Raw genomic sequence first — 23,746 nt, 5'->3', positions numbered from 1 at the left:
CTTCCCTGTCTGGTGTGTTTTTTTGTTTTTTCATATGAACGTGACCCGATGAAGTACCTTTTGGTATCACTTGTTTCATATTAACCAGCTGTCTTATCTTCTGGCCAAGGTTGAGGCCATTGAGTCTGATTCTGTGCAGTAAATCCTATCAGTAGCACTCCCTGATATGTGGGCAGACTGTCACACAGGTCCTTGGCGGCTCGTAAACATGATCTCACTCGTCCCCACTCACGGGGGCTGTGGATTCACCTTGCATTAGTCACACGGAGTGCAACTGTGGATGTGCTCTTCTTAGAAGGATAGGCCCCTTCTGACAAAACTGATGCAATCTGCCTGCAAGACCAGCTGGATGCCACCTCACAATGACAACGGGGGTCCAAAAACGTGATGGATAAACTGAATGCCTTTTGATTTTAAAAATCTACCTTTAGTGTAACAACATATACAAATGTAGCTTCAACTATTAAAAGCATAACTGCTGGAGTGCATGCAGCCGTTCCAGGCTGTCTGTGCGAGGCATAATGCTCTGATGACGGTTCTTAAAGGGTGCAGAGTAAAGTACATGATTTTCAGCACAGCTTCAACAATGCACATAAGCCAGTGTGTTTCATAACATCTATTAGTGTTCCAAACGTCACAGGATATGAGGACATTAAATGACGCAACGCCAACCTGTTTTCTGTCCAGCATTTATGGTTCATCTGTGATATTTGGCTCCCTCTGCTGGATAGTTCTTTCAGAAGCATCCTGCAGCTTTTGACCCCACTGCACTGCAGAAACGCAGCAGATTCTATTCTTATTTAGAAAAATTAAGCATTTTAATATTTTGTGCACATACAGTTCTAGAGATGTGAGTCAACATAGTGTCGGGTAGAAAATCAGTAGTCAAACTGAATCTTGAGGTTCAGTTTTATTTCGGACATTTTCCTGAATCACCAACCAAACTATGCATAACAGGAGTGTGGACTGAGGCGAGTATGCTTTTAATGCTCAGAATTTTGTTGTTGAGAGGAATTGCATCATATTCACCAGGATAACAAAAACTTTACTATAAAATTACATCTGTCAAGGCAGGTTTATTTAAAGTGTTTTAACTGAAAAACAACATCAGCACACTGTCAGAAATCACAAATGAAAGAGTAAAAATGAGGAATTTCGATCACATATGACTTAATTGGGATTAGAAGGGAACAATCCTTTAGCTCTTACACTCTGAGCTGAAAAGATCAGTAAATTTTAAATGTCATTGTAAAAGTTTAATTGCCAGGAAGACTGCTTAAGGTTAAAGCTGCACAAAACTGAAATGCTGCTTTTCTGTGTTTAATTCCGACTCTGGGCCGGAATAACTTTGGCATGCCCTTTGGTCTACTAAAAACATTATACTAGGATTATAAATTGGAATTAAAAGTGAAAAAAAAAAACAAAAAAAACACTAGATATTAGATTTTTAAATCATCACATCATTTTCTGTGGAGAATGGGTGTTGCTTTTGTTTTAGCAACAGTTTAATCAAATACAATTTCCACTACTATACTTTTTTAATGTTTACAAGTCAACCTATTAAATTCCATAGGTACCTGTGAACTTTAAATACATTTTAAAAAAATGAAAAACGTACCTTGGCTAGCCTTCTATCCTCGGATTAACAGAAGTCATTTTTCTCGAAGCTAATAACTGTCAGAAAATGAAAAGGCTGGAAAAGATACAGAATAAAATTGTAATATTTATTTATTTGTAAAGCACCTTCTACCACCAGCCAAGGAGGCACAAAGTGCTGTACACAGGGACAACTAAACATTGTACAATCTTAAAACATAAAAGAATAAAAAAAGCTTTTTTGGGGTTTAAGTTTTTCAATGAAAGTAAAAAAAAATGAAAATGACAATTAAAATTGTAAAGTTGATAAACGTTTTAATTAAAAGAAAAACACAGTTTACATCAATCATAGTAGGTAAAAATCTGAGCTCAAACATAAAAGAAATTGAAGACAAAATGTGGTATTTACAAAACAAACTACAAGTATTCCTGAGATTATTCAAGTGTTCATTAGCATAGAATTCAGTTTCACACACAATTCAGAACTCTATCATATAAAAAAGTGTTTCACAACCCAATAGTCCTCAAGTCATCCCTTTCTGTTTACCCCTTTCATGACTAACACACCTGATTCAGATCAAGAAGTGACAGTTTTGTAATCAGGTGTGTCAGAGGAGGGGTCTTTGGGATCAGGGATGGCACCAAACACTGTGTCAATAAGGCAAGATAGGTTAAGTGCTGTACCAGGATGTCAATTATCCTAATTGCCACCACTAATTGCTGACCTGTGACACCTTGAACTAAGTCCTGATTGCCTTTGCTGGGGAGATAAAAGTCCAGAGCACCTACCTGATTAAACTTTGCCAGTGGCTCTTCAGGTTGTTGGTTTTTTAAGAGGACCAGGTCAATTATGGTAGAACCGAAGTGAGAACACTATATAGCTTAGAAAAAAAGAATACAATTCTGGCATTGAGGGTAAAATGGTCAAATTGAGTTTCTTTTTTTTTTTTTTCAAAATTGGATTGTACAACACCCATGATTAATTGAAAGTTCAGACCCTTCTTATTTTTATTTTTTTGTGTCTATTTTCCAACGTCTGTGTACTGAAGAAATTGTTTACTGTTAATAAAGCCACAAAAACTTCCTCTCCAGCTGTATTTTACAGGATGTGGACAGAGAACAAGTGATTTTAAAATAAAAGCTCTCAAGACGTGTCTGTCTCCATTTATTGATTAAAATAAACAATACTATCTTCTTTAATCACTTGGGTGTGAAAGTGTTTGGCAAATATAGCATGCTTATCTTTATTTCCTTTTTGAGGCAGGAAAGTTATAATAAAAAATAGTTTGGTCTAACTTCTCTGGGTGTGCAAGTTTGATCAGTGTCAACTAACCTTAGTCTACGGGGTCGGGAATTTGTCATTAACCTTATTTGTAGTAACAAAGTTTTACTATTGGGCGATAGTGAAGTAGCAGATTGACATCACCAAATGCGGGAATTGGGACTTCTCGCGAGATCAGAGTTCTCCAACTTGTCCAACATGGCGCCTTAGGGGCATTGTTATTGTTCTGTTGTTCCTTGAAGAGTTGCTCGGCATTTAACAACCACCACGAAATTAAAGGCCGGGCATGTCAGTGCAGGAATGAGAAGAATACCCCGAGATAATGTTAAGGTCCACCGGCTTTTTCCAAGGGATTGACTGCCCGTTTTACACGGAAAACAGCGATGGCAGGAGCGGCTTCAGTGGGTGTAACAGACCGTACTGTCACTTCAGGCACAGACAGCAGCAAAGACGGACGTCCTATGGAGCATTGGCCGATGTTAAAAAGCAAAGAAACCGTCACTTCGGACAAAAAGGTGCCCATTTGTCAAATACACAATTCATTCGACAAGTTTGTGCTAACAGTTAGACATTGTTGGACCGCTGCAAAATTAGAACCAACACCACGTGAATAATGGAAATCCTAATTATGCTCAGAAACGCACTTTATCCTGGCACAACACTATGCAGTGCTTTGCTGTACAAAGACAAATCAAGTGGCAAGCCGCATATTTTGAGTTTGTTTTATTTTGATTTGCAGAAAGGCACTGAAAGTTTGATGTTTGTTTAGTATCAATAACCTTTTGCTAAGAACATTTGGTTTGGGCAAAATTGAGTTGTTCTACCCCTCCAGATTTAGTTGATTATTGGCTCTTAATCTGTGACAAACGGATTTAATATTTTGGAACGCCAACAAAAAAAAAAGAAAAAAAAAGCAAACTAAAAAACAGAAACACAAAAGGTCTAAGTAGCAACAAAACATGAAGTAAGAATTGTAAAATGGATAAACAGCAATGAAACAAAAGATACAAGAAAGGTAAACTAAAGCATCGGTGCCTCATTTCTTAAAAAATTCAGCAATGCAAAATATTCCCCTTGAACTGTCAGGATAAATGCCACCTTCTTTTCTAGGCCAACATTTTCAGTTTCTTGATTTAGAATAAAAGTAAAACTCTTGCCTGAATACAGACAATTAAATTGTGCAATTAATAAAAAAAAAGATTTTAAGATTTTCTTTTGAAGTAAAGTGGATTTGTATATTTTTAACCCCTGTTCTTAGAACCAGTGATTACATCTGAATGACTGCTGACATTTAGAGGACAGACATCATCATTCTGTCATTTTTGCGCTGTGGCTGTGATCGTGAAAACAGTTTTGAGTTCAGCTCAGAGTGAACATTTCGTATTAATTTAACTCCTTCATCTTTGTGTATTTGTTCACAAAGTTGTCACTCACACAGTGTTTCAACATAACCATCATGTCTCATCTTTATATCACGTTTCTGTGTGGTTGTATGTGCTACTCTGTTGGATTGTTTTCTATGCAGGTGTGCTGGTTTCTTATAAAAGAAGGTTTTTATTATGACAGTATTTCAGAAATACTTTACACACATTAGTAACTTTATTTGTAAATGCTAAACCTTTGTTTGGATTAGGTTGTTTACATGCCATATAATTCGTTCCAGAGTTTTCTTAAATCACCGTCATGACTTACTGTTGAACTTATGTGAAAACTTCCATTCTTTTTTCCCCTTTCTTGTTTTATTTATAACTCTTAAGTCATTTTTCTTTTGCCTGATAAATTTTAAGTATATGCATTTCTGACTTTTGTCAGTTATGAGTCTTTATTTGAGGCTTTTTTATATTAATTGGGAATTTAGTGGGATGTCAGGCCTGTCATAAACAATAATATATTTTTATAGAAACACCAATATAACAATACTATATATTTGTTGTGGCAAAGAGATCCATAAGGAGATAATTCAATGGATGTTTGTAGTCGGTGGCTGCATTCAAAAATAAACATTTTTCTTGCATCCTTTTCCTGCAGAACAAGGATACGATCCCTTCAACCCAGAAGTAAGCAGACCGCAGCAGCAGGAGAATGGCGAGGATGCTGAATCAGGTGACATCACCGGCGCCTTGGAGATGGTTAACCGAGCCATCGAGGAGGTCCGCAGCCAGGTGGAGAGAGAGAAGAGGAAACTCTTTCAGATTGAGGATGAACCGTACAATCCCAACAAGGGAGCTGGCCCATCCAGATCCAATGCTGCAAAAAGGAAAGCGGCAGGCTCACACTTGGCTTACGATCCCGGGAGTTATCAGATCTCCTCAGAGGGATTCAAGCCCACTCCTGGTTGCAGCAAGTACACCTTGGATTCAGACAGTCCGGTGGTCAACAGTAACTCAATGGAATATGTTCCCACTTCTTTAAAAAAGCCTCCAGCACAAATCCCTTCTTCTCCCCCAAGTCCAAAGTATGCAAACAGTACACCTTCTTCTAAGTGTAAATACACTGTCGACAGCTCTAGACCGTCTACAGACATGGAGTACGACCCGCTGTCTAACTACTCAGCCGGAATCGCAGTCAAAAGCAAGAGGGATTCCGTCACGCAGCTTGTTAGTACCAGCTGTGGCAAGACATTTAAACTCCCAGGAACAGATTTGCTGGATGAGGGGTATTTTATTGACGGGAAAAAGCAGTGTCAGCCCAGCATCAATGCAAACAAGTATACTATCTCTGACTCTGATGGGGAGAGCTCAGGAACAGAATACAGACCCACCTCACTCAGCAATCTGCAGCAAAGAAAATGCATCACTTTTGGAAAAGACATGCCTGAAGGTGTTCAGGTGCAGGGCAAGACAGATGAACGGACCCTCGACTCTGACATTCAGGGATGGGACAAAACCAAAAACCATCTGGAGAAGAAGAAGGTGGCTGATGGAAGCAGGCAAGACAAAAAGCCTGAGAAAGTGCATAGACTTGAAAAAGACATAAACAAATCAGCCAGCAGGAGTTTTGGCAGCAGTAGTAAAGACAGTGGCTCAGCGAAGGGCTTAAAGAATCAAAACAAGAGTCACGGAAAAAAGGACTTCGGGAAGAGCACGTCAAAGGATAAAAGATCAGATAAAGTTCAGAGAGAAGGCAGAGATGAAAAGAAAAATGACGGGAAGGTCAGGACTGTGGAAAAGCTTAAAAGAGATGCAAGCAAAGACCACAAAGATGCAAGAGAAAGCAAAAAACTGAAGACCTCAGAGAGAGAAAAAGAACACAGCAGGCAAAAGGACAGCCAACAGAAAAACGGTAAACTTAGCAGCATTAAAAGAGTCAAAGATACAAAGAAAACCAGTAAAAGCAGTTCCAGCAGCAGCAAAGGGATTTCATCTGTCAGCAATGACAAAATGAAGCGAAGCCTCACTTTATCACATGAAAAAAGACTGGAAGTCAAAAAGCAGAATCTGAGTCTGAGCCACGCAGATCTGTTTGGAGACGAGAGTCCAGAAGAGGCGGAACCGATTCTGGTGGATTCCGGGGATGAGTCCGAGGAAATCCTGGTACGGAAGTCAGCCGATGCGTTAAAAAGAGTCCGTCTCAACAAGAGGAAAGTCTCCGAGTGGACTCAATCCTCCTCTGACAATGAGAGTGATCACAATGAAGAATGCAAGGAGGAAGAGGCCGACAGCATCGACCTTTCCTACTTCCAAGATGATCTGGATTTGGACTCTGATCCCATGGAGGAGTGCTTGAGGATCTTTAATGAATCTAAAGATGTGAAGAGGGAAGACAAGGGAAGGCAAGCAAAGCAGGTACTAATAGCCCCTTTTTGGAAAACTATTTTACTTGGTTATTTATTGTCAAGGTTTTTCAACAATGTGACCTTTCAGCCTTCCAGGGATTCAGAGGAGGATAAAAGCACAGATTGCACTTTAGCAACTCTCCTTCCCGGCCAGAAGAAGAGGGTGTCCCATTTAGCTGCCAAAGGAAACGTAAGAGCCTCATGCTATGAATTATCCTAAAAATATTCTGCTATTAATCCACAGTAGATGTTTGACAAGCTTTTTGCATCCTATTTAACTGATTTAAGATTGGGCACAACGTCTAAGAAAGACCAGAAAACCAGAGATTTGTTTTTATTTATTTTAAAATGTTTTGGTGTATAATTGTTTCTAAAAGTATTCTAAAGAGCCTGGAGAATGCTGAGGCATTGCCTGCATACGTGAAATAGACATTTTTCTCATACTTTTAACTGTAGAGTCAACCACAGGAAGTGAGATGGTTGAGAGCGGCCTCACCGCCTACTTTTACTCTTCACTTCCAGACACTGTGGGACTTTAGGAAGTAGCACCAGGAAGTAACAAGTCACAACACGATGTGATCGGAGCCTAAGGGGCTTTCCAGTTAAGCTGAGCTGATTGTTAATGTTGTTAACAGAAACCTTTAGTTTTGATCAGTCAGCTGCGTGGAATTTTTATGGGTAATTCTCAGAAAGTGTGCGTGGGTCTGAGCACATCAGCTGTGTTTCTTCGCATTCTCTCGAAACATAATGAATTTTCACTTTTTACTTTGTGTGGATTCAACACCAATTTGTGGGTTTTTAAAGTGACTTTAGTTAAGACTTTTTAGCAGAATACATGACGTTAAACAGAAAGACTACACCACTTAATTTGTTCAGGAGTTACATCTAAAAAAAAGGGAAGTTGCTCAACATCCATATGATGGTCAGAATAACTAACCTATCAGTTTAACATCCTTCTTTTTATTCATGTAATCTATCATTTTAAACGTCTCACTCTCGCTGTCTAGGTTGATCCACCTGCAAAGACAGCGATCCGCTCGTATAAAAGACCAACACCCCAGGAGGCGTGCTTCCAGCGAATGCAGATAGCACAACAACAAGCCGCTCAGCTCTCCGCTTCTGTCAAAGCCGCCGCCGCGCAAAGCTCCAGCATCGGCTTTTCTGGAGAGAAGAAAAGAATCGCCCACCGTCCCAACCCTTCATCGCCTAAGACAAGTGAGAATCTTGCTTCACTTGAAGTAAACTTAGGAATTTCTATACTTGAGTCTTGTGTTTTTCCTTTTGAAGGAGCAGGACCTGCAGATGTTAAAGCAACTGCCAGTCGAGTATTATCTCCCAGTCAGACCCTGCAGGGTGTCAAGACCCAAACCACTGCTGGGATTCTGTCCAAGACCTCCTCTACAGCCACGCATAAGAGGGTGGCGCACACACCCACCATGAAGGTATCCTGTTAGGCTCCCCTAGAATAAAACTAGAACTTGTAGATGGACTCTAGTCTGAAAAATGTGTTCCCTGCCATTTTTTTCAGAGCTCTTCATTGAAGCGACCCGTGATTCCCTCTGAATTTGGTGCCAAAGTTCCCACCAACATACGCCAGCGCTACCTCAATGCTTTCATAGATGAATGCATCAAGTTTTGCTCATCAGAGGAGGACGCCTTTCAGATAGTATGACGAATGGCGAGACTCTCAGCAGCTGCTGCCTGACTTTATGTTAGATATGTCTCTTGTCTTACATTTTTACAGCCACATACATTTCCGTTCTAGGCCCTGGATGAGGAGAAGGTGGTGTATGAGCGCAGCAGCAGTAAGAACATCTACCTTAACGTGGCCGTCAACACGCTGAAAAAGCTTCGGGGCAAAAGCAGCTGTGGCCCAACATCTGCCTCCAGTAGGAAATCTCTCTTGGTTCATGACTAGAAACATCATTTTTTTAAATTCATAATTAAAAGGGAAAAGCTGCTTGTATGGGAATTAAAAAATCCACCAGTTTGTTAAATACAGACAAAATGTTCATCAAAGCTCAATATTGCATTATGTTATAATATTGACGATTCGTTCTGCAGTAAAATGTAATTTTTTTCTTCCATTCGAGAGAAATGTGACGGTCGTGTTCATGTTTCTGTTTTCCACAGAGGTGTCTGGGTTGGGAGCTAAAAGGAGAGCACAGTCCCATGAGGAGGTTCTGGGAGGCCGGCTGGCAGCCACAACCAGCTTCACTGTCAACAGGTCGGGTAAACAGCAGGAGGAGAAACTTACCGGTAAAAACAAAACAAGTTCTTTTATTTCTGACATGCTTTTTATTCACAAGGACATGATAGGTTTCATGTATTTATTTCTGACAATGTCTTTAAACAGCACCACCTCTTTCATTGGGTTTTACCATTTGTCTCTTGATGATAATTATAAAAGAAAAAATCAGATTATACCTACAGGAACATCTAAAAAAAAATAGAAAAAAGAACCTTTGTGTCAAATAAAACATTAATTTGTGTTTTAACTCTTCTGAGGCTGTCCTTATGAAACGATTAACTGTCCAGGCTGTAGCCGTGAGACAGCCTCCTGTTTACCTGCCACATAACCAAACATCTGACAACATGAACATGCTCCGGTTTTCAGACTTCAGCTTTACCAGAAGGATTAGCCTTTTTTTGAGTTTTTCCTTAACGAGAAGAAGGGTCTAAGGTTTAGCTTTGCCCAGTTTAACTCTGTTTAGCAATCAGCTTTTGTACTTTATAACTGATTTTATGTTTTGTACAATTAGTGAAGCCTGTTGAGACAATTGTGCAGTAACATTGGGTTATATAAATAAAACTGAATTGAATTTATACAGTGGGGCAAAGAAAGTATTTAGTCAGCCACTAAATGTGCAAGTTCTCCCACTTAAAAAGGTGAGAGAGGCCTGTAATTTCCATTCTAGGTATACCTAAACTACAAGAAACAAATGAATAACAAAAGAAATCCAGAAAATCCCATTGTCTGGTTTGTAAAGAATTTATTTTTATATTATGGTGGAAAATAAGTATTTGATATACCCTTTGTTGGTGATGAGTCAAACATTTTCTGTAAGTTTTCACAAGATTTTCGCAAACTGTTGCTGGTATTCTGGCCCATTCTTCCATGCAGATCTCCTCTAGAGCAGTGATGTTTTGGAGCTGTCGCTGGGCAACATAGACCTCCAATCACTCCAAAGATTTCTATGAGGTTGAGATCTGGAGACTGGCTAGGCCTCTCCAGGACCTTGAAATACCTTACAAAGCCCCTCCTTCGTCACCCAGACAGTGTGTTTGGGATCGTTGTAATGCTGAAAGACACGTTTCATCTTCAATGCCCTTGTCGATGGAAGGAGGTTTTTTCTTAAAATCTGACGATACATTCATTCTTTCCTTTACACGGACCAGTTGTCCTGGTCCCTTTTCTAAAAAACGGCCCCAAAGCATGATGTTTCCACCACCATGCTTTACAGTAGGTATGGTGTTCTTTGGATGTAACTCTGCATTCTTTCTCCTCCAAACACGACCAGTAGAGTTCTTACCAAAAAGTGTGTTACTGATGGTAGCCTTTGTTACTTTGGTCCCAGCTCTCTGCAGGTCAGTCACTAGATCCCACCGTGTGGTTCTGGGAGTTTTGCTCACCGTTCTTGTGATCATTTTGACCCCACGGTGTGAGATCTTGTGGAGAGCCCCAGATGGCGGGAGATTATCAGTGATCTTGTATGTCCTCCATTTCCTAATAATTGCTCCCACAGTTCACATCAAGCTTCTTACCTATTGCAGATTCAGTCTTCCCAGCCTGGTGCAGGTCAACAATTTGGTCTCTGGTGTCCTTGGACAGCTCTTTGGTCCTGGCCATAGTGGAGTTTGAAGTGTGACTGTTAGAGGTTGTGGACAGGTGTCTTTTATATAGATAACCAGTTCAGAGAGGATTCTCTTACAGCAGAAGTTACATGTCTGTGAGAGCCAGAAATATTGCTTGTTTGTTGGTGACCAAATACTTATTTTCCACCATAATTTGCAAATAAATTCTTTAAAAATCACAGAGTGTGATTTTCTGTATTTTTATTTTTCATTTTATCTTTCATAGGTAAAGTATGCCTATGACAGAAATTACAGGCTTCATTCATATTTTAAGTGGGAGAACTTGCACAATTGGTGGCTGACTAAATACTTTTTTTTTGCCCCATTGTATTTAGAAAAGTAAGTATTGACGTTTCAAGAAGAACTTTTTTAAAGACCCACTGCCACGAAAATCCTGTTTTTGGTGTTTTTAACATGTTCCTGTGACATTTTTCTGGGGATGGAGGACATGTATATAGAAAACGGAAATGTAAATAGATCAAAAGAACATCGGAGTGGGACTTTAGATGCTTAGAGTTTATTAATTTGATCTCAGAAGTGCATGTCAGCCTTTAAAGGCATTTTTTTCCATAGCTGTGTCACTAAATAACAGAGCAACCTGTGGACGTTTCCGTCTGTCCTCAGGAGCTACTCTGTACAGGAAGCTGAAGGCGTACCTGCTGACGGAGGAGCAGCTTCAGGAGCACGGCTATCCCAGAGCAAACCCGGAGGCTCCAGGCAGGGCCGTCCTTTACAACCTCCCAGAGAAAAAGGCCGTTGTAGACCGTGAGTTTCTACATGTGTCAACCGTGATGCAAACTCAGCAGGAGTTTCTCTGCAGAATAACTCGAGTGATTTACTTTTTAGCATTCACCAAGATTTGCTGCCGCTGTGGTGCAGAATATAAGGTCAACGTGAACGGTAGCTGTGTGAGGAGAGAGGAGTGCAGCTATCACTGGGGACGTTTACGCAGACAGAAAGGTGGATGTTTGAGAAAAGAAAGCTCTGTTATCAATATATATATGGGACTTTCATAAAGTCCTGCCTCATTCTGACCTTTTTCTATCCATCGTCTCTCGCTCTCCTTCAGTCTCTGGAGGCTGGGAGACGAGCTACAGCTGCTGCACTGCAACTGTGGGAGCGGCAGGATGTCAGATTGGCAAGGTATCCACCAACGGGTTGTATTTTCTTTCAAACCTATAAAGTAGAAGTTGATATCGAAACAAGATCATGATTCAAACAGCAGCTGGACTTTGAGCTGTGTTTTCAAACTAAAGTGAATCCACATTATATACAACCTATTTTGCCAACACAAAAAATGCAAGCGTTTCTGTTTTAGTTGTCACTTGTGTTTATAAACCCATTTCTCTCATTATGGAGGACATATATGAAGAAAATGAAGCTTATTCAAATTGTTGTAAATCAGGAGCAGAAATGCTGTTTGTAGTAGTGGCTCACCCATTGTAGTAGGGTGAGCCACAGGCTCTCTGCTCCACTCCATTCTGATGCAGCAGCCTACAGACAAATAGATCCATTTACATCTTCGTTTTCCGCGTCTGAACTGGCATCTGGCTCAAAACTGCATTGCTGGACAGTTCAAATATTGCTCGCCATATCTGTTGCACTGGTAATGTCAGGTTGAGGGTGTGAGGGATTTTAAGCTAGCAGGAGGGCGTGTAAACAGACGGATGACAGGAAGTGTGGGCGGGCTCACTCCAAGCCAACAGTCAATGCCTATCTGTTGTTGCAGCAACATGTTCAGGATGCGCGTAAAGAGTCGCTGGATGGCTTTGTGTCAACGTTCAGCAAATCGCTATCACCAGAAAAAAATGGAGGGGTGTTCGCTTTGGACTGCGAGATGGTGAGTCAGACAAAAAAAAAGGAATAAATTGCATTTAAAATCTGTCTCATGTAAAACAGTACTGGGTTCCTCCCTGTCTGCAAACATTTGACTGGTACTACACGTTCAAAAATACTGAATCTCTTAACTCTTCGTACACAGCAGCTCCTAAACTTTGATATTTTTTGCCTTTCTCTGGAAACAGTGTTATACCAAACAGGGTCTGGAGCTGACCAGGGTGACGGTCATCGACTCTGAGCTGAAAGTCGTCTACGATACGTTTGTTAAACCAGACAGCAAAGTGGTCGACTACAACACACGGTAAGACTTCAGTCACATTTGGATTTTTCTGTGACTTGAATGAGAGTCCTTGCAGCGGTTGCAGATGAGGCATTTGCATCTGGCTTACAGGTTTTCAGGAGTGACAGAGGAAGACTTGGAGAACACCACCATCACGCTGAGAGATGTTCAGGCCGTTCTGCTCTGTATGTTCAGCTCAGAGTCCATCCTCATCGGACACAGTCTGGAGAGTGACCTCCTCGCTCTGAAGGTGACCTGACAACAATCCAGCAGGAGCTGCAAAGTCTTACTTTACCCTTCAGAAAAATAAGATACTGGTTTTTATTTATGTCACTATTATTATTATTATGATAAATTAACTTTATTTTGCATACAGAAAATAAACATAATGAGAAAGTACCGTTTCAAAATATGAAATAGTTTATAACTTTAGATAGATTTTTAAATGACTTTCTTTCAAAATAAAAGAAACCCTGTCACAGGATCACCCCAATGCAGCAAATGTAGTAGTAGGTAGTGTAACGTCAGCAGTGATTAATGATAAAAGAAAAACAGTTTATTTTACCGTTTGTGGTGCATCTTAGTCAGAAATTTGTAAATCTAACCTACTAAAATAAATCAGAGCTAAGTAACCCTTGTGCTATCCTAGGCACTTTACCATTGGGAGTTGGGTCATCTAGACCCACTAGACAGTGCTCTGAACCTTTTTTCTTCAATGATTAGTGAACCTCACTGGTGTCCATGGATTACATGAAATTTTTCCACATTGGTCATGGTAGGGAGAACACGTAAATGTAAGGGTGGGGTCATCTAAGATAGCACAAGGGTTAAGTGATCCTTGCCGTATTTTGTGAAACAGAAGGTTCTCTTAAAAACCGCAAATTTGTTCAAAAATAGAAAATCCGTCTTAGAATTCGGGAAGTGTGAATTCTGGTTGTTCTAACTGACCTTCTGTGGCAAATGTTACTAAAAAAAAATCTGTCAACATATTTTTGTCCAACTTTGTTAAACTGCAAAGTTTAACTGCTTGATGGCTTGTTGGAGCATTATGGCTGCTGTGGTCAGAAGCCGCACAAAGTAATCTATTACTTTCCATTTTTCTTTACTTTACAGTTACTTAAATTAAAAATGTTTTCTTTTCTTCAACCAGAGGGCCACAATAATAAAAGAGCCACATGTGGTTCTGGGGCCTCAGGTCGCAGACCCCTGGCCTAGGGAATTGCAGGTCATACTCAGACCTGAAGGCACAGATTTTAAATTACAGACCAATATAGGTGTAGTTTATTGGTACAATGACATTATTTTGTAAGGTAATATATGAAATGCAGTCATTTTCCTAAACAGCTCTTTGATTTATTAATAAAACAAGTCAACAAGAATTGAAAAATGCTGCATTCACCAATACATTTCAGTTCAATTCATATGAAACCTCTAGAATTGACATGTTGGGTTTTCCAAACATCTGCAGGTTTTCTGCACATAAAAAAGAACTGAAAGCTAGTTTTCTCTCTGGTGTTGTGTTGCTGAATACAAAAAGAAAACAGAGGGAAAGTTTTTGATGGAACTCTGCCTCCTCTTTGACTTCAGCTCATCCACAGCTCTGTCGTGGACACCTCTGTAGTGTTTCCTCACCGCCTTGGTTTGCCCTACAAACGCGCCCTGAAGAACTTGATGGCTGATCATCTCAAACGCATCATTCAGGATAACGGTGAGACACACAGACGACCTGTTAGAGTTTTTAAAAAGGAAAAACTGCAAATCAAGAAGATTTCTATTCAGTTTCTGATTTTGTTTCCCTTCTTTCCTTTTGTTTTCTTTAAGTATTGGAGCCTTTTTAAGTAAAGCAAACGTCTGTCTATTTTGTTTATTGCTATAATAAAACCTAATTATACTGATACATTTAAGCACGACCTCCCGGTAGGAAACTCCATTAAAAGATTTACAGAAAACATTTTTTGCTTCAACACAATTCCAGTTCAAGAGAGAGAAAGAAAGAACATTTCCTGTAATTTAACTCGTAAAATCAGTTTTAAATCTATTTCCTCGTTGTGAGATCCATTTCTCTTCTATTCTAAATCTCCTAAAGCAGTGGTCCCGAACCCCCAGGCCATGGGCCGGTATCATTCCTTGGGACAGTTGGTACTAGGCCACAGAGGAAAAAAAACATGACAGTATTGTTACATTTTTCCTGAATAAGGTTTAATTTTGGAAAACTACTGGATACTCCCCACCATATCTGACTTATTCTTGATGCACGTGAAGTTAATCAGTAACTTGTCGATAAAACGTCCTCTGCGCCAACTGCTTAGCTGAAACCCCCGAGCTGGCAAAGTTAACAAAAAACAAACATGTTTGGAACGAGGAAACAGAAGAAGAGCCTTCAACTTGAAAATAAAAGATAGCTGCATTTAACAGACAAAATACAGGAATCTTTGTTCCAGATATGGATTTATTGTGACAATTGTTCCCACGTACCATAATAATAATGCAGAATATTATGGAACCGGCTGTCTTATGTTACGAGGATGCTGCTAATAAAGTTGCCTTCTTGGTGGATTTACCCTAGTTTTTATTTTTATTGTATATATCCGCCGCACCTTAAAAGTTGGTCAAGGCTATGTTACATTTTAATGATTCCTGCACAAAATTTAGTGTACAAATATTTTTATGGAGGATGAAGATAAACTTTACTCTCAAAAGTTAAGGGAAACTGAAGGCTTAAAAAGAAAAAATAATCATACGCCCACCTCAGATCCAGATTAAAGGACTTAAGTCTAGTCAATTGTTAATTATGTTTTAAAAAAATCCATTCAATGAATTCAAACTAAATTAGTTTAAATGAAAAGTTTTGAATTTAATAGATGGTTGAGTTCTACCTTCTGTGTTTCAGACGTTCAGCAGCTTTAACTTTTTTTCAAATGTACTGTTCCAAAAGGACCAGCAGGCGTCGCTGTTGCTTAATTACTTTAAAAAAAATATTTACTTCAAATCCAGAAAGTGCTTATGCTCTGTATAACCTGAAACACCAAATAACAGACGATCACAATAAAACAGCAGGATAACTTTCTTTACTATCAATACTGCAGCAGAAGTAAAGTTGTTGTGTGTGTTGTTAGTCTTCTGTGCAAAGTCGCAGTAAAAGAAGTGAACGTTTGTGCTCGTGTTTCCAGTGGATGGCCATGACTCCAGTGAGGACGCCTCGGCCTGCATGGAGCTGATGTTCTGGAAGATTAAAGAAGATGCAAAGGTCAAAAGATGACCCTTCCTGCTCTGCACTCATCTGGATGATGTTCCTGAGAGTTCCAGAGGTTCAGAAACCGTGCACTTGTTGCTCTCAGAGATATTTAGTCAGTTTCTAAAATGGTTTAGCACAGATTGTTACATTGCATCAAAAGAGAGCACCTTTAAAGCAATAGGAACCCTAAATTAATCATATTTTCATTAAAACAAACTACATTTATTTTGGCTAAAACATATTTATTCTGTGTCTTGAACGTATCAGTGAATACAACTTATCCATGGAACAACAACCTCAAACTTAGGTTTAGTCAATGTCACCAAGTAAACATTGATTTATATTATTTAAAAAGTATAACAGGCCAAATCCTGAGTATTTATTGCACTATACAAGAGATGCTGTTCTACAGGGTCCAAATGAGAATTCTTGTTTGTTGGTAACTCGGTAACTTGTCAAATTAAACCGAGCTACACTTAATTTAGTCAAACGTTGCTGTGTAAACGCACATAGCTCACACCTGGTATTCTATAGCTCACAACCTTTCAGTTCGTTGTGATTTATTGCGATTAATGTACTCCTAAAAACCAATTAATTTTTTTCCATAAGGCTGCCCATCTTCACCACTAAAAGTTTGGCTTCAATCACCGCCTGAGATAAAGCTACAGGAACATCTACACCTGCAGACATTGGCAAACATTTCATTCAGTGTTGTTTAGTTAGGACTGATTTGTTATTGCACAGAGTAACATGTCGGTTCTGACAGAAAGTAAAATGCAGAAAACATGCAGTAAGTATTCTGTGAAAAATTTCCTTTGTATGTCCTCACTTTTTGTTTTTTGATCTTTTTCTATTAAAATGTATTTGTTTAAGGACAAAGTTTTGGTTGTTTATGTTACATATTTGTCTGCTCCTGGAAAAATGTAATGTCATTATTGAAGAAAATAATAATACACTTGTTTATTTTAAGCATTCAAACATCATAAAAGTACGGTAATACCGAACTCAGACTTGAAGGTAACAACATTTTTTCCGATCAATCTCAATTCATACAATCAAAGAATTTTTTTTAATGTCATAGTAAAAAAAAGTAATCAATAGCTGCATGAAAATGGGGCATGGGAGTTAAAAGAGTCAGAAAAATTGTATGTCTTGCAACTAAAATGCACTTTCTTTTTCAATAAACTGAGCGTATTTCTTAAAAAAAAATTTTTTTTTGCTGTTTAAATTGTCTGTAAAGACAATTCTTATAACTTACGCCATACAAGTCTTTAATTCTTTTTTTAATACAATTTTAAAGAATCAGTCAAATCCAGGTTCTCCCCAAAAATTAAGCAATACAAAAAAATTAAGTTAACCTGCATCTCCACTTGTACAGGCATCAATTAACTAAAATAAGAAAGATCTCGTCAATTCAATTGGCAAATGACTTAAAAAGAAGTTAGTTTGTGAAGAATTGATGGTAGAAGTCTAAAAAAAACAAGCTGGTAGTAAAATTTGCCTTAAAACAAGGATTGTAGATTAATCTTATTAGGTGCATTGCAAGAGGCTGGTCTGTGTGCTTTTACCAATCGGATCAATTAAGAACATTTAAATAAATGAAACCAGCACAGTAAAAAGAGGAAATTCAATCTTTCTTTACAGAGTTTTAGCTTTTCTTGTGAAGTAATCGAAGACAGTTTTTCTGTTACACTGACACTCCTGGTGTTTTTAAAAGTGATTTCAAGTACCGTAATGTTGTTGTTGAGCGAATGTGTAGAACAACGGGCAGCCAGCAGAGGAAGACCTGATCATCTGAATTTCAGGATGGAATTGTTCTCCAAGCACCTTGCTCTGTTGCTGCTTTCAGCTCGGCATTAGAAGTGAATACCTCTCCCATTACTGCAGCACAAATAGTTTCTGACACTGTGACAGCTGCCTCCTGCAGAGTTTCGTTAACAGCAGGTGCAGCGAGTGCAAGTTCTGCTCTCCTCAGCAGATGTGTACATTTCAAAAAGCAAACGGGACAGAGATGCTTCTGTGAGAGGCCCATCTTTTCTTGTGTTTGCCCATTGAGCTCCTCCTGCCACATGTCAGTATGCATTTCCCCAGGCCGGGCCACAGACCCCAGGTATTAAAAGAGCCAGTTAGCAGGGATCAATACCTTCACAATGTTGCAGTGGCATGGAGGGGGGCTTCCCTGTGTTTGCAGTGTTACAGAGATTTGAAACATGTGGAGCAAAGCAGCTTAGAGGGGTCGTCTTCATTATCAAATTCGATCAGTGCCTCTCGGTCTGTCTCCTCTTGATCAGCCTGAACTGAAGGGGTCAGAAGGAGAAAGCTGCACACTGGGGGCTCCTCAGATGATCACATGCTAATAGATGGAGAGCAGCATTGCCAAAGCCACTGCTCAGCAGCATTTTGATGCCTCTGGACAAGCAGAACCCAACACGTTTATCCATTCCTGGTATATTCTAGGTCCAACTGACCCATTTTAAAATGAAAAAAATCAAAAAATGAAAGTATTTTTCCATTTTGAAACTTCTGCTGTGATGCGTATTTAAAGAATATCTAAAAATGTAAAAAAATATATATATAATTTGTAATTCAAATAGGAATAAACAATAGTGTTGTTTGTTAGAAATCAAATCAAACTTTATTTGTTCAGCACTTTTCCAACTAATGTAACTCAAAGTGCTTGACATAAAAACATTTTACAATTTTAAAAACCAAAACCAAATAAAAAGACCATCACACCCAAAAAAACAACAAAAAAACATACGAACACACAACATAATAAAGCATAAAATCATTCACTTCTAAGAACATAACAGGAGGGGTAAAAATAATTAGCGTTGAAATAGAGCTTAAATTCAAAGGTTTACAGCTTATGATTCCAAATATGTGACTCATAAAAGACGCTCAGTTATAGCCTTCTCTAACGTAAATCATGTTTGTGGAAAAGCACTGAAATTTTAGTTCACACTCTTCTAAAAAGTTGTATTTTTCTCTCAGCTGGTATAATTTCACCTCTTGAACCCCACTTGAGCCCATTGTGGCTGCTCTTGACCACAAGAGGTTCAACTGCTTCCTGTCCCTGTTTAATCTGTGGCTCTTCTCACCCAATTAAGAGACTGATCTCCATTCAGACTGTTCTACTGATCTGCTGGTGGAGTTGCCCCCGGGGGCAGCAGAAGAGATCATAGGAAGATAATTGGAAGTTAATGAGGCTCAGTGTCTTATAAAAAGAGGGCTTCAGATTGTGAGTCTTCACTTCGGATCCATAAAATCAAAGTAGATGAAGCTGAAATGATGTTTTAACGTTTCCTCATAAGCTGTTTTTGTGCAATTTGCACTCAGGTCAATGTCATTTTAAACCCTGGGTGTGTCATAGTCCGTGTCAGGCTTCACAGCGTGATCCTAGCACTTGTAGAGGCTTAAAAAAGGCCCACTGAACCCACTGCTGCCGCTCTGCACGTCTCCCCTAGGTCAAAGGCCAGCGGGTCCTATTGATTCTCTTGACGAAGAAGTCTTTAGATCCTCTGTGCGTTCTGTCCACATGCTCCCGGACTCTCTCTGCAGCCTCTAAAAGCCTCCCAATTGTGTTTTCTGCGTGCCGATCGATCCAGTTAATGTCCGAGGGGGCCTTCCTTTGGGATAACTGACAACTACAAAGGTCCTGTTCTGACAGTCCCCTGTCAATACAAATTTCCACTATTGATAAGTAATTTAAGAAAGACTTGGTGGCTTTATAAAACATCTGTTAAACAGAACACTTTAACAATTACTCCTTGTTGGCTAAAAAAGAGAAGAAAAGAAGATTTAGTGCCTGTCCGTCCTCCCTTATCGCAGCTGTCCCCCGACTTCCATTCATCCCAACATCTTGGTCTGGATCGGCTTCAAAATCGAGCATGGCACGAAAACTAACCTGTTTGTAATCTTTTATGTGTTACTGGTAGTAAAATGAAAATAATGAAGCTAATATTATGTGGTTCTTAAAATAATTGGTGTCTTTTCTTCCTGTTTGGACACCAAAATGCCAAAAAAACCTTCCCATTTGATAAGATAGGCACTTTAGCTGTTGTCAAATGCTATTTATAAATGTTATAAATAATAATAACATTTTTTCCTTAATTTTACAAAATAATGTTCCTACTAGGAAGAATCGAGAACTTTCTCCAACACCACAAGTGGATAAATAGTAAATTCAAAGAAATAACAAGTATTCACCCCTGATCAGTACAATTTTAATTTAAATGAATTCAAATGTTCAATCATACGCCGTTACATTCATGTAGTCACACAAAAGCAACTCTAACCCCAACATTGGAATGAAACAGCAGAAATAAAGCAGATACTTGATAAGGTCTTGTTTCTTGTTGGTTTGTTGTTGGGATAAAATTAAGTTTTTGTAAAAAAAATTGTAAATAAACTTAAAAGTGACATCAGCAGTTTTAAGACATGAGAAGATATTAAGATCTTTATTTGTCCCACAGTAGGGAAACTGGTTTGTTGAAACAGCCATTTATTAAAAAGGGAAAAAAACACACAGAAAACACCAAATTAGAACCAAATAGAAAAACAAAACTTATTTTTTACATACTGAACTAAAAGATCAGAATTACAACCCTGTTTAGGAAATTCTAAATACATTTGAAATCTTTATTTTAGAGCCTGACAGCAGCAGGACAGATGGAGTTGTGGAATCTCTCCATCATCTGGAGATGGGGGATCAGTCCAGCACTGAAGCTGTCACTGTTAACGCTCAAATCATCAACGCCAGGTTTGAAATAACCCACCTCAACCTCAACCGTTTCAAAGGTGACATTTCTGTCATTTATTCATGCTTGACCTTAGTGAGTCTAGAGAGCCTTTCCCAGAAATTAGATTATCATAAAAAAAGGGTATTCATTTCCATAATTCCATTTAAAAAACTTTCATAGAATATAGATTCACGACCTACTGTTTAAGTATTTGTTCACTTTTACATAAATTAGGGTTCCAGCTCATAAAACCCACAAAAACTGGGTTTTAAAAATTAAAACACTGTGGAGAAATCACCATTTACCTCTTAATGTTTGATGCAAACAGATAAATTATGATCACACCAAACCAATTAAAAAACATTTTCAAAATTATATATCCATCCTTAATACTCCAATTGTTTGGGCAGGAGCCAGGAGCTGCTGGAAGATGAAACCCACATCTCTATCCAGATCCTCAGCAGAAACAACCATGAAGTCCTCTAGAACATTCTGCTAGACGGTTGCAGTGACTTTGGATTAAAGAAAGCAGAGTTTACCAACACCAGTGCTGAACATTGCAGCCCAAATCACTGTAGACATTTCACAGCTTAGGTTCTGTTCCTCATCAGTCTTCCTCAGAACCCTTGGACCTTGATTCCCTAATGAAAGACACACTATCTTTTCATCAGAAAACAGAACTATGGACCACTGACCAACACTCCAGTCCTTTTTCTCTTTGGTCCAGGTGAGGCATTTCCTCTGTTGGTCCAGGCTCAGAAGTGGCTTGATGAGTCCCACAGTTGTGGCCCATCTCCTGAATACGTCTGGATGTGGTGGTTTTTGAAGTTGTTCCTCCACCTCATTCCAGTCTTTCTGGATGTCTGCAGGTTCTTGAATCTTGTCCTTTCCATAATCCGCTGAAGTCCACGCTCGTCTCCTTTGCTGATGCATTTTCTCCTGCTACATTTTGCACTTCCATTAGAATTTCCGTTGATTTTTGGACACTTCTTAGCTATGAACCTTTGTGACTTATCCAGACTATGGAGGGGATCAATGATGGCTAGTGGTCAAGTCTGAAGTTTTCCCCATATTGAACCCAGCTGAGATAATTGAACCAAACTCAAACAATTTAATGACATGGGGAAGCTGTGCAGGTGCTTTCACTTTATTAGATGATTAGTTGGTGAAACTGTTTAAAACATTCACACCCTGCAAAATTTAATTTAAATACTTTAAATCAAATAAGATAGTCAACCCTGAATCTACATTGTGTGAAAGTGTTCTTATCTGAATGAAATTATGTAAATTAATACACTTTTCTATGTTAATCTAATTTTTGGAAAGGATCTGTAGTTAGAAATAATTTAACTTTTGTCATTCGACATTAATGTCTCAAGACTCCGCCAACATGCAGAAGTTGTGTATAATCCGTGCTTTATAACTGTGGAAGAAATGTGGAGACTTAAAACATTAAAACATTGTTTAGTTCCTAATAAATTTTTGCAATTACTTAATGTTAAAGTTCAGCAGCAGCATTTCAGGTGTGTTATTATGTTTGCCATTGTTACACACTGATTATTCTTTTTCTTTCAACAATTATTTATTTGCATCCTTACACTCTGGTATTCCTTGGAGTTTATTCAGATTTTGTTGCTAGAAAATGAGCCAAATAATCACTACACCACCCCCATCCCTGGTTACATTTAGTTTTTTTGTAGGTGTTCCTGTGTGCTTTATGGGCAGACCATGGTTTAGTTTTCAGTCCAAAAAAACCCAGCAACATATCTCTAGATGTCTTGTGATTTGTTTAGCAAATCCACTTACATGCTGTATAAAAGTAAAGAGTTGCTTTGTGTTAACTTTCACAACGAGAAGATCTTTCAGTGTTATAAGATTTGCTGAGGTGAGATGAAGTCCCCCATTCTCAAAACCTGAGAATTTAAAGGAAAATTTTACTAAGAAAGAATTGCCTTTGAGCCTAAAAATGCTAACCAAATTGCCTGATAAAAAAAAAAAACTTTCAGCAGAGGGCTAACATCTCTGTAAATCCCTTTGCTATGTGACAACAGCTAAACCTGAATAACACCTGCTCAACGGTGAGACTGTTGTCATTGCTGTGACTTGGCCCTTTGTCATTAGTTCACTCTAATCCCTGCATGTGTAAGTGGATCCTCTTGGAGCAAAATAACTCCTTTTAAGTGGTTTTAAACACTACAGGAGGCACCAAAATCCACTAACTTCTCATTTACTTATGCATTTCCTCCCTTAATGCAAAGCATTTTTAACTCATTGATCGCTGAACCAATTTTTCACTAAGCTCACTGATTAATGCTGCAGGGATGAAACGTCAGGTCGAAACTTTTTTTGGTTGGAACTTAAACTTGAGAACTTAGTGTGTTTTAGAAGCCGTGAGTTTAGGGGAGTTTGCTCTCATTTTGACTGAACCCTGACTGTCTTGTAGGGTGAGAGATGAACCTGGATGAGCCCTGCTGGTCCGCAAAAAGGGGAAATGATCTGGAGAAAGGGGGCATTAAGGGAGTCAGTGGTGGCGGCTCTAAGATGGGGAGGGTCACACACAAGCACACTCTTTGTGTGTCTCTAATCCCCCCAGCCAACACAGCTTTGGCCAGGTTTCATCATGAAAGTGCCATGAAATAACTACTTTTTTTCTCTCCTCGCTGTAAATCTCCCCTAATCCTGCAGGCTGTGGAGACAAAGGCCTCTGGGACCTAATCCTGGAGCTTTTAGTGGGGCTGAGGGGCAGGCCGACGGAGCCTCTTCTAAATGACTTATTTCTATCGGACACTAATATAGCTTGACAGCCAAGAACAGTGAAAGGAGAAGAGGGGGAAAAAACAGGAAAAAAAAGAGCACAAACATTTTCACATATTTTGGACGTCTAAGCAGTTGATTGTACGTGACTGTGAACAGAACAAGTGAACCATGGTTACTCTTCAAAACCACAAAACAAAGGCAAAACCCCATGAGTTTATCTGTGAATACTGACAAGTGCAGTTTCTTAATATTTTGTTGCAGGAATGAACCTGTAACATTTAATAAATCCGATAAAGTCAGCTCAGTAGACACTTTTCCAAACTTTTTCACGTATATAGCTTTATTAACTAATTGTTTGTATTTTTAGTACTGGAATTAGTAGTTA

General features: G+C 39.0%; 1 protein-coding gene across 3 annotated transcripts; it reads left to right on the top strand.

Moving 5' to 3' along the window:
- Positions 1–3,044: 3,044 nt before the first annotated feature.
- On the top strand, positions 3,045–16,741 carry rexo1 (REX1, RNA exonuclease 1 homolog). Of its 3 annotated transcripts, none has more exons than XM_011474060.4 (16): positions 3,045–3,393; positions 4,907–6,663; positions 6,742–6,843; positions 7,661–7,868; positions 7,947–8,095; positions 8,182–8,319; positions 8,419–8,542; positions 8,787–8,912; positions 11,133–11,273; positions 11,355–11,468; positions 11,578–11,651; positions 12,238–12,348; positions 12,533–12,648; positions 12,739–12,877; positions 14,215–14,335; positions 15,798–16,741. In XM_011474060.4, exons 1-16 carry the CDS (start codon positions 3,201–3,203, stop codon positions 15,884–15,886), a joined length of 3,702 nt encoding a protein of 1,233 aa, XP_011472362.1. In that variant the 5' UTR covers positions 3,045–3,200; the 3' UTR covers positions 15,887–16,741. The 3 variants fall into 3 exon arrangements, with proteins under 3 accessions (XP_011472362.1, XP_020558079.1, XP_011472361.1); XM_020702420.3 differs by having other exon boundaries at positions 7,941–8,095; positions 14,226–14,335; XM_011474059.3 differs by having other exon boundaries at positions 7,941–8,095.
- Positions 16,742–23,746: the final 7,005 nt, after the last annotated feature.

The sequence above is a fragment of the Oryzias latipes genome, chromosome 4 (assembly GCF_053564925.1).
Source record: "Oryzias latipes strain Hd-rR chromosome 4, Olatipes_Hd-rR_3.1".
In the NCBI taxonomy this organism is placed as follows: Eukaryota; Metazoa; Chordata; class Actinopteri; order Beloniformes; family Adrianichthyidae; genus Oryzias; species Oryzias latipes.
The sequence above is the reverse complement of the archived record's forward strand: the minus strand, read 5'-3'. Positions and strand labels throughout refer to the sequence as shown.

Excerpts from the sequence above, each read along its gene's own strand:
- rexo1 (XM_011474059.3), top strand. The coding sequence starts at position 3,201 with ATGTTAAGGTCCACCGGCTTTTTCCAAGGGATTGACTGCCCGTTTTAC. Across the intron at positions 12,349-12,532 it reads TCGCTTTGGACTGCGAGATG|TGTTATACCAAACAGGGTCT; the intron begins GTGAGTCAGACA and ends CTCTGGAAACAG. Across the intron at positions 12,878-14,214 it reads GTGACCTCCTCGCTCTGAAG|CTCATCCACAGCTCTGTCGT; the intron begins GTGACCTGACAA and ends CTTTGACTTCAG.